This window comes from Lynx canadensis, chromosome B2 (assembly GCF_007474595.2).
Source record: "Lynx canadensis isolate LIC74 chromosome B2, mLynCan4.pri.v2, whole genome shotgun sequence".
Taxonomy (NCBI): domain Eukaryota; kingdom Metazoa; phylum Chordata; class Mammalia; order Carnivora; family Felidae; genus Lynx; species Lynx canadensis.
In genome coordinates, this window is record NC_044307.1 from 31,838,069 (window position 1) to 31,848,793 (window position 10,725).

The window sequence follows — 10,725 nt, forward strand, 5'->3', positions numbered from 1 at the left end:
AATTCTGACACAATAAGAAGCTTTTTAAGTGAAGCTCTGTCACCCAGTACTGTCAAGAATCAAGCATTCTCCATAGCATGACAATTTACCTTCTCTTTAGATGATTTGTTGTCCCTTAAATAACTCCCCAGCTATCACAGCACAGAGGCATAATCTGTCACTAATTGTCACACAGGGTGTTTCCATAGATTTTATTCTCAGTGCTTCAGGTACATCTGTTTCTAGAACTTATATTGGGATGAAACAGTCTATGGCTGAATGCACAACATTCTCAAAAACTTGAGTTTTTGCCCTTTTTGTTTATTTGTTTTGATTAATTGATTAAAACTCTACTTCTTTATCTAATGAACGAAGTGTTTCCTTTCCTGACCCTTTACAAGAGCTCTTTCCTTAGCAACAGATGTGTCATCTCAAAAGTTTTTCTGATTGGCTTCAGCTCAATTTATTTGAATTTTAATCAGTCAGACTCTATCATACCTTACATTCTCTTTTCCTTTATTCTTGTCAGTTCTACCCCACTCTTAAGCTCTACTGACCCCTATAAAATCGCCAAAGAAGAAAATGGCCATAAGTAGAGTCCCAGTGCTAGGATTTTTCATCATGGCTTTACTGATGGGTCCTCAGGAATCATTGGCTATCAAAGGTAAGTGCTAAGAGAAACAAAACTTTGGATATAAGCTCTAAGAACATTCGAGAGATAAACTGTAACTATTTGCAAGACAATCTTTGGGCTGAAAGGAAAGTGTGGCAGTCTTCATGTGGTCTAAATCTGAAAGTATAAAAATTATAGTTTGAATATCTTATCATAAATTGAAGTCAGTCACATTTAGTTGAGAGGAACAAAAGCTGAGTATTGATTAATACCATTGACTTTGAGATCAGCCAGACTTGAAGTGAAAATATTTTCTGAGAGGCATTAATGTAAGCTAACGTCTGGGTTTTAATTTCTTTTTCTGGAAAATAAGTAAATTTTAAAATCTCACATAATTTTGTATGATTAAATGAGGAAAAAAATTTGAGAAGTTCTTACCATTGGTTCTTAGCCAAATACATGGTAGTTATGTATATTTTATGTTATGTATGTATGTTTATGTTAGTTATGTATATTTTAGCACATTCAGCATATTTTAAGCACATTGTACTGAAGATCACCAGAAAGGGAAGTCACCAAAAGCAATTAATCTATCCAAGGGAGGGTAGGGGCAGGTATGTATGCTGATACAAAATGCATTTAACTTACTTCCTCTTGGGAGAGGGATATCCCCTTCACCCCTTCAGTAGATTTTACAATGATCTATGGTCACTATCATTTAGTGATTTTCACAAAAGAGTAGAACAATGAGTAAGAATATGGAGATTCTGCTATTATTCTCTGTCATCTCCACACGAAATGTTTACTTCTGTGAAAATGTATTATGAAAAAGTATCCTTCACTCAGACTGATCCCACAGAGGGTGGCAGGTACACTGGAAATAAGTAATGTAATAATCCAACTCCAAGACCCATGATAGAAATTTTAAGTTTCTATTGCCTAGAAAGAGCCACATATAGAGATACATACCTTGTAAGATAGAGTCTCTTCCCTTGGGATGGAAGGGGAAGCTAGAGGTGTCTCTGTTCCTTAAATACAAAGCAACTTTAACCCTAAAATGCTTGTTAGAAGCCTGATGATGTACTAAGAAATTACTTACTTTGCTTGCCTCATTTAATTCCAAGACAAAGCCAAGGTAGAAGCAAAACCACAGGAAAGTATAGTAGGAAAATAACATATGAGTAGATAAAGTAATCAATTCAAGGTTACTAAGTAGCTGAATAAGAATTAAAGATTTAATTTGATTCCACAGTTCAGAACCCAGCCTTTTAAACAGTTTTCCCCTCTTCTTATATTACAGTGTTCTGAGAGATGCCCTAGAATTCTTGTCTAAGTGTATTTAATTGCCAGGAAAATGCAGTGAGTGAACAATTCTCTTTCAGGAGCTGCTGCTGTATTTCCAAATAGGGAGTCATTTCTCAGCTAGTAACATGGAGCCAAACAACGGCTTCACAAGACTCGGATTTTCAGCCCTCATTTCCTTCAATCCACCCTCTCTAACTCTGCCCCTTTATTTCTGCCCTCCAGCTGTGTTCAACATGGATGTCTTCCACCTGACCCTCATCTTCAGACTCATCCCTGCCCTCCATCACTCCTTCACTCCATATAGCTCCACTCCATATTGTTCCACTGCCCCTGCCAACATGTTTGTCTCACGTCCTGGATTCTTCTTTCTCTCTTCCACCTTTCTTCTCCCACCCTAACACCTTTCCTGCCTTTTCAGAGGAGCATGTGATCATCCAGGCTGAGTTCTATCTGAAGCCTGACACATCAGGCGAGTTTATGTTTGACTTTGATGGTGATGAGATTTTCCACGTGGATATGGAAAAGAAGGAGACAGTGTGGCGGCTTGAAGAATTTGGACATTTTGCCAGCTTTGAGGCCCAGGGTGCCTTGGCCAATATAGCTGTGGACAAAGCTAACCTGGACATCTTGATAAAGCGCTCCAACAACACCCCAAACACCAATGGTAACTTCTACACTGCTAGACATTGGAATCCTAACTTTGAAACAGATGCTTTGGCTTGTGTTACATTATTGTGATTGACTTTCCCTCCCAGGGGCCTAGAGTTGCTATCAGCAAGCCCCTACGTCTCATGCCAAAGGCCCAAGAACAGTATATAAGTTTATTCCTTTCCTGAGGTGCTCACATCTTATCCTCACCATCCACAGTCACTTATACTGTGAGTCATTGCTCCAAATCTATGCCAGGAGAGACAGGAATAAAATTATACCCATTACTTAAAATATCCCAATATATATTATACCATAACATTGGTTCCAATTCAGGAGGGAGAGTATCAGAGACAGGTATCTGAGACTGTGGCATAGATTCTCAGGCACATTTCCAATTGCTTTTTCAAAAGCTTCAGTGGGAGGGAGAGGGTATAGCCTAAGCAGGGAGGCCTAATTTCTGTCATGTGTCCCCAGAACCTCCCGAGGTGACGGTGCTCTCAAACAGCCCTGTGGAACTGGGAGAGCCCAACATCCTCATCTGTTTCATCGACAAGTTCTCCCCACCAGTGATCAATGTCACATGGCTTCGAAATGGAAAGCCTGTCACCACAGGAGTGTCAGAGACCGTCTTCCTGCCCCGGGAAGACCACCTTTTCCGCAAGTTCCACTATCTCCCTTTCCTACCCTCGACGGAGGATGTCTATGACTGCAAGGTGGAGCACTGGGGTTTGGATGAGCCTCTTCTCAAGCACTGGGGTATGGACTATCTTCAGTCTCCTTCATTCTATGGTTTCCTCCCATGATGCATGTGTCTGGTGCTTAGGGACCCAGAGTACCCTAACACATCCATAACAATTGCTGCACATCCTATTCCTTGTCTTATCCCATTATTCAGCTCCCCCCACTTGTTAATTTGCATTCCTTTCATCCACCATTCTGTCTTCCTCTTATTTAATTGTTTAGTAACTATTCATTTGACTAAACACCCTACATTTGGTTCTAGGTGCTACTCCATATGACTGTCATTACTTCTGTACCGTACTCTGTTTTATTTTCCCCAGAGTTTGATGCACCAACCCCCCTCCCAGAAACAACAGAGAATGTGGTGTGTGCCCTGGGCCTGATCGTGGGTCTGGTGGGCATCATTGTTGGAACCATCTTCATCATCAAGGGCATGCGCAAGGTCAATGCTGGTGAACGCAGAGGGCCTCTGTGAGGCATCCACAGGTGGGTGTCATGTGGTCAGAGGAAGACATATATGGAGTTTTCCAAGGGTAGGAAACAGAATGGAGAAAAGGATGTGTGATGTCTTTAACAGAAAATGACAGGAAAGTCATGGCTCTTGATTTATCTTTGCTGGACAGAATCAGACTTTGGCATCATCTGGTATCCCAAGGTTTTAAGATCCCATATTCTTTTGCATACATGTACACCTAGACCACAAATTCAATCTTGGAAGTTATCTTTACTACCTAAGACCATTGATGCACATAATACTTATAAACCAAATGATCTAGGAAGGATTTGGGCACTTCTGGTTTATATTTTCTGAAGCGGTACATCAGTTCAGAAACATTTCCAGAGGTTGGCTCTTGTGGGGTTAAGATAAATTCACTGGATGAAATGAAAATCCCTTGAAGGCCATTGCCTGTTTTTATTTCTGTAATCTGAAAAGTGGTGTGGAAACTTCCAAGAGAACGTAAGCCGTGGTCTGCTCATTCATGCTTACTTGGAGAGTAGGGGATGCAGTTCATGTTGGAAAGGTTATATTTACTAGATTGTATTTACTATTACTTGGGTTAGATGAATATTAAGACACTTTTCCAAATCAGGGTTGCCTGAGTGGCTCAGCAGGTGAGTATCGAATTCTTGATTTCAGCTCAGGTCATGATCTCAGGGTCGTGGGATTGAGCCCCACAGCAGGCTACAGGCTGAGTGTGGAGCCTGCTTGGGATTCTCTCTCTCTCTCTCTCTCTCTCTCTCTCTCTCTCTTTCTCTCTCCCTCTACCCTTCTTCTCCACTCATGCTCTCTCTCTCTCTAAAATAAAAAATATTTATATTTTATTATTTTTTAATGTTTTTTTTATTTTTGAGAGACAGAGAGAGAGAGAGAGAGAGCATGCACGAGAGGGTCAGAGAGAGAGGGAGACACAGAATCTGAAGCAGTCTCCAGGCTCTGAGCTGTCAGCACAGAGCCTGATGCAGGGTTCAAACTGGTGAACTGTGAGATCATGCCCTGAGCTGAAGTTGGATGCTTAACTGACAGAGCCACCCAGGCGCCCCATAAAAACAAACAAACAAACAAACAAACAAACAAATAAAAAAATGTAAAGAGACTTTTCCAAATGAAAGGATCAAGGGAGAAAGGAAGGAATCTGAAAAGAGAGCTTGAAGTATTCATCTTAACACTTTAGTAACTATGTGTGTCCTGCTACAGGCAATGGCATTTCCTAAAGAGAAGATCAATGAAGAAATTTGTGCTTTAATAGCTTCATGAGCCCAGCAATACTCCAATTGTGCACCTCACAGAAGACAACTTTTCTCCAGCATTTTCAGCCCTTTAGCTATTCTAAGAATAATGATGCCTTCCTGATCTGTCCAGACTCTGACATCTAGTTATTCCCTGATTGTTGCCCCTTCTTGGGTATGTTTTCCTCCATTTTCTATCTTCATTTTAATATCACCATGTAATGCCTCTGGAATAGACCCTAGAAGATCCTTTCTCTGTTATGGAACCTTTTGAATGTTCAATATAGACATCATTTCTACATTTATTGCTTGGGTTTCTTCAAACTGTAATTGCGATTTTTTGAGCACAATAAACTTTTGATGAGTCTGAGATGAAGTTTTGGTGTCTAAACCAGTTCTTCATAGGGACTAGGAAATATATGTGATTCTTTCTTCCTGAAATGTGTTAATGTTGAATGTGTGTGATAAATTCTGTAAGTAATCAGAAATATCTAGGTTCATTAGGACCATGCCTCACTTGTAGCATCCATAAGCAATCCAATTGCTGTGGTCCAGTCCCCCTAGGAAAACCCTGGAGTAGAGTTTGTTGGGAGATCTCTACTTAGCAATGGTTTCAGAATCTGATTTTGGTTCTTGAGTCCCTAAGTTAATAACATATCTGGATCTCTGGTAGGATGAATGTGGAAGCCTAGGGTTCAGCGTTAGATAATAAGTGAGACTGATGATGAGGAGCAGATGGGAGTGGAGTGGGGAGACAATAGAGGAGGATTCATATACTTTACAGTATTACATATCAATTACATCCGTCCAGGTTTAATGAAAAATAGGATCGAACGTTGTGGATCAGCATTACCCATTTTATTGACATAGTCTTGGATGCCTATTTCATTTCCAGGAGAATGGTCTGACTTATTCTTAGAACAGTCTTGGATTGGATATGTATCCCTGAGTAGAAAAATCAAGTAAAAAGTGGGAGTTTGGGCAGAACATGACATTAAAATGGAAGGAAAAAATATTTAAGGCACAGGGGGATATTGCTCATTTATCTGTGAAACAATTACTTGATCTTTATTTCTAAATGGCTAGCAGAGCCTACCCAAAACCATAAAGATTAATTATCCTGACAGTTTGTTAGAGTGGCAAATAAGGGATGTTGCATCGATGTCAACTTGGGGTTCATCTTGCTATACATTCACTAGCTGTGTATTCACTGATACCTTACTTAATTCAACTTACCTGATTCCTTTCACGAATATACTGGTGGGAATTTTTATCATACTGAGTTATTGTAAAAGTTAAAGGAAAACTGCAAGAAGAGTAATGAGGTCTACCACTTAGTGGTAATAATGTTGCAAAAGTGATAAATTCTATTATTTTTTCTCAGAATTTCTACAGCCCGATGATAAAAATCTCAGAAAAACCAAAGCAAGATGACTTTGATGGGTAGCAAAATAGATCACCCCAAAATATACCACTTAGCCATAAGGGTCGTTTTGAACTGATAAGGTGGTCTTGGGTAATACAATTGCTTTAGGTTGCTTATTAGCTGAAGAAGGAGTCTGTGCCATAGCAAATACCTCCTGCTGCTCCTGGATCAATGCCTCTAATGTTACAGAAACTCAAATACAGGAAAAAAAACAAGCTTCTTGGCTAAAACACATTGATACCAACTGGTTTGGTACCTGGGGGTCCCGACTAAGAGACATACTTCAGTCCCTTGGTATTCTCCTGATAGTCGTCATGAAGCTACATTCTCTCAAGGGGCTTAAACACATGTTTATAATCACCAGCAGTACATCAGATGGTCTCACTGCACTTGGAGAAGCAGAAATGGCATGAACGGTGAGGTGCAAATACCTTCCATGAACCTGATCTGATAACCTAAGAGTTTCACAGGGAAACAAAACAACTTAACCCTGATGGTGACAGAGAGGCACTAATACGAAATTTGGTCCACCTCTCATGTGTGCAAGGATGACCAAAATGGGGGAATTGTTGGAGTAATTTTACTAGGAGGCCGTCAGACAGAGATGGCTCCAACATCTTGGTAACTTACATGAGCAAACTGAAACCTAAGCCAGAGTCAGTTCCTTTAAGTGCACTCATACCCCAGCAAAATTCACCAATAGCCAACTGGGATTTTCCAAGTCAGGCCAATGAATAAGGTATAGCCACTCAGGTAATTTCTGTGCTCTGTTTCTGCATCTATTCTATCAAATCCTTTCCCCTAAGCTCCTGTCAGAGAACTTGCACCATTTTGGGGTTGGCACTGCAAGATTTGAATAATTCTCAAAAAAACAAAAACAAAAAACAACTCTTGAAAATTATCTTATGCCTCAGTTTCTCTTTTATCACTTTATAGGACTTACTAAAAACTATCAAGTTTCTGTACCTATGGCTTAAATAATGAAAGCCACATCTTCAGAAATTTGAAAATAAGCATAGGTATTTCTTTTACAAAGCTCAATTTTTTTACTATAAATACAGGTACAATAGGAATAGAGTAAAACTCAGACACATGTGGAATAAAAAAGAAAACATCTCTATACTTCCGTATAATAAGACATTTTTTGGATACTTTACCTTTGAAGCGTAGTTTTAAGTTTACAGAAAAATTGGGCAGAAAGTACAAAGTTCAGAATTTGCATCTTCCTCCTGCTTCACAAATAGTTTCGCCCTTTATTAACATTTGTCATTAGTGTGTTGCATTTGTTACAATTGATGAACCAACACTGATACATTACTATTCCCTGATGTCCATAGTTTAGGGTTCACTCTTTGTATTTTTTTGCATATATTTACTTTTTATTGAATTTGTTAATGTTACAGAGTCCTTGCACTGCCAAACCATGCCTGAGAATTCAAAGAAAGAGATGATACAGTGGACTGCCTCAGCTACCCAGCATACAGTATATTGAAACTTGATTCATGTGCATTTTTTATAATTTCACAATCTTTCGAAAAGTTATAACAAGAGTTGGAATTTTTTATCTCCCGCAGGCCTTCAGATTTCTAGTATAGTATGCCACCAAATAAAAGTTCCACACATTCATCTCAGTTCATTCCTCAATAACATAACCCCTAAACAAAATTTTGCTGGAAAAAAAATGTATACTTTTCAGGGGAAATATGTGGCTCAAGGTCCAAGAGTTTATTTAAGAATTTTGGTTCCCACATGAAGTCTTCAGTTTGACTAAGAATCTCTTGTTTCTTGATTAATCATCCAACCTCTCCTTGGCTGGTTCAGCTACTCACCCCAATACACCAGAGGCCAGGCATCCTGCCTGCCACCTCCGACTACACCATTATGGCTCAGGTGTGGTGGGCAGGTCCTGTCAGGAGATTCTGTCAACTCCCAGGAGCTGATTCCTGCACTGACACTGTCATCAAGACTGAACTCCCATAGGGGTTCCCCCTCCCCCCCCACAGGAACAGTTTTACTCCCTCATTTGCTTCACTCTGGCCAGTAGCAAGTCTGCAACTCTTGCATTTGGCAAAGGGATTTATTATAGAGAAACCCAGACTCTGCACCGAGCGGTCATGCATCACTTTGCAATATTTCTATTGACCCAAAGATACAAAACTAGTAAATTACCAGACTATCTCATTAGATGGAAAAGCTTTTCAGTAATCCTGGGTAGCTTCCTGAAGTCCCTTTAAGGACTAAAAATTACTGGATAGTTTAAGCTGTAATTTTTAAAAACAGAAGGGCTATGTCACCTGTCTCTCTCGCCCTGGACTTTTCAAATGAACATAGACATACCAGAAGTTTGAGAACAGAGGTAAGCTGGCACAGTCATTGCATCTGCAGAATGTCCAATACCTTAAAAATTTGGGCACAAGCATGTCTGGTAATCTTTTCAAAGATCATGTAAGATCTGTGAAAACCTAAGTGGGTTTTAGGTTAAGGTTCTGATCACATTGCTCTGAATTTATAAGGACAGGTCAGCGAATCACGTGGCCTGAGCAGAACCCACACTCTTTCCACTGCAGTTTACTGTACAATGTAGACCTGATTAGAGGAGGCTTTGGCAGCACCTGAAGTAGAGCCCCCTGCATCCACTGCCCTTTTATTTTGTTCCACTCTAGGGACTGGAAAATTCATGAGATGTGTCACAATCCTAATGCATATTTCAGATTACTTATTCAACCAAGCAATATGCTCTGTCAAAGAACTTATTCCAAGTCAAAAAAAAAAGGGGGGGGGCCTGTTCCACATTAGCGGAACAGAAAAAGCACTACCCAAATAAAAAATCACTAAAAGAAATGAGATCACGCCCCTCCTACCCCCTCTCCCACTTGATAGACCCAAATACGGTTGACTCTAACTTGTGGTTACCTCAGAATACAACTCCCACTTTAAATTATAAAATCACAGCCCTACACAGATTATTGAACACAGGAGTTCTTTTGAGAGCTCCCATTCCAGGAAGTCTAACACAGCCCACTACAGAGTATGCCTTAAGGATGGGGCACAGGACAGGTTAACATTAAGATCACTTAAATTTTCATTTTTTGCAGCAGATCAGAACCCAGATGGCTGACTTTCTGCAGGATATCTGATAGGAATCCAGGAGAGCTGGTTTCAAGCTCCACAACCACACTTAACTAGCTGTAACCTTCGCGTTCAGAAGGTGTGATGCACATGAAGTCTGCGCCCAGGGCAGCAAACCTGAGGCAGTCAGCCCTTACCAAGGCTCGGTATTTCCCAGCTTCCTACATGCTTGGCAGAGGACTGCAGGGACCGGGGACTGTGTGGCACTGTAGATTTCTGGTGGGCCTTGCAGTGTTTTCCTCGTTGTGGTTAACCTGGCTCCAGGCGGCGTATACACACCACTGGTCATCGCTGGTTTCTGTAATGATTATTGCAGCAGGAGGTGCTTGTACTGGAGCGGTTTTACTCCAGGGACCTGAAGATTCTTCTATACCACCATCACCACCTCCACCTTCTTCCCAGTTATCACCTGGATCTTCTCTTTTCTCGTTATCTTCTTCCTTTTCACTTATTGGCATTGCCTGAACTCTGAGGCCACTGTAATCAACCTCTTTTTGCTCAAATTCTTTCCACTCATCTTCATCCTTAATGCTGTCGTGAGACTAATTCCATTTCGGGCTTAGAGGCCAAGATTGTTAGAAAATTCAGCTCAAAGTGCTGGGCTAAAGTCGGAACACTGAACTACTCAAGAGTCTCAGAGCAGATGTCCCCCGATAAATGCTGCTCTGGGCCTAGTACTTCGGTCCCAGACCTATTTCCACTTGAGGGTGCCTCTGTCTTGGTCACAGTCCCAGCCAGCGACAGGAGGTGCAGGGGCAGGAGTGGATGGGAGTGGGGGGAGGTAGGGGGGTGGGAGAGAGGAGCCAGCCTGGCTTGGGGAAGCTTCCGTCACATGGCTGGCCTCTGTGCCACTCCAACCACTAGCTGGCCCCTCCTGGAGGGTTCCCCAGACAAGCTGCCAGCGGGGGTGGGTGCCTAGGGTTCACTCTTTATATTATAGGGATCTTTTCCAGGATGTCCTGAGTTGAAATCATACAGTAAGAGCTTTTTTAGTCTTAGACCAATTCATTCGCTTAGCAATATGCATGTAAGTTTTCACCACGTCTTTTCAAAGCTTAATAGCTTTTTAAAAATTGCTGAATAATGCTTCATTTTATGGCTGTTGCACAGGTTATCCATTCGCCTATCGAAGGACATCTTGGTTACTTCCACC

The 10,725-nt window shown here is 41.0% G+C and overlaps 1 protein-coding gene and 1 pseudogene across 1 annotated transcript; one reads left to right on the forward strand and one right to left on the reverse strand.

Annotated features, from left to right (window-relative positions):
* Positions 1–479: 479 nt before the first annotated feature.
* On the forward strand, positions 480–5,393 carry LOC115513784 (HLA class II histocompatibility antigen, DR alpha chain). Its single transcript, XM_030315185.1, has 5 exons — positions 480–643; positions 2,316–2,561; positions 3,023–3,304; positions 3,610–3,775; positions 4,986–5,393. Exons 1-4 carry the CDS (start codon positions 562–564, stop codon positions 3,762–3,764), a joined length of 765 nt encoding a protein of 254 aa, XP_030171045.1. The 5' UTR covers positions 480–561; the 3' UTR covers positions 3,765–3,775; positions 4,986–5,393.
* Positions 5,394–6,492: 1,099 nt separating this feature from the next.
* On the reverse strand, positions 6,493–10,108 carry LOC115514894 (annotated as a pseudogene).
* Between the last annotated feature and the right edge of the window lie 617 nt (positions 10,109–10,725).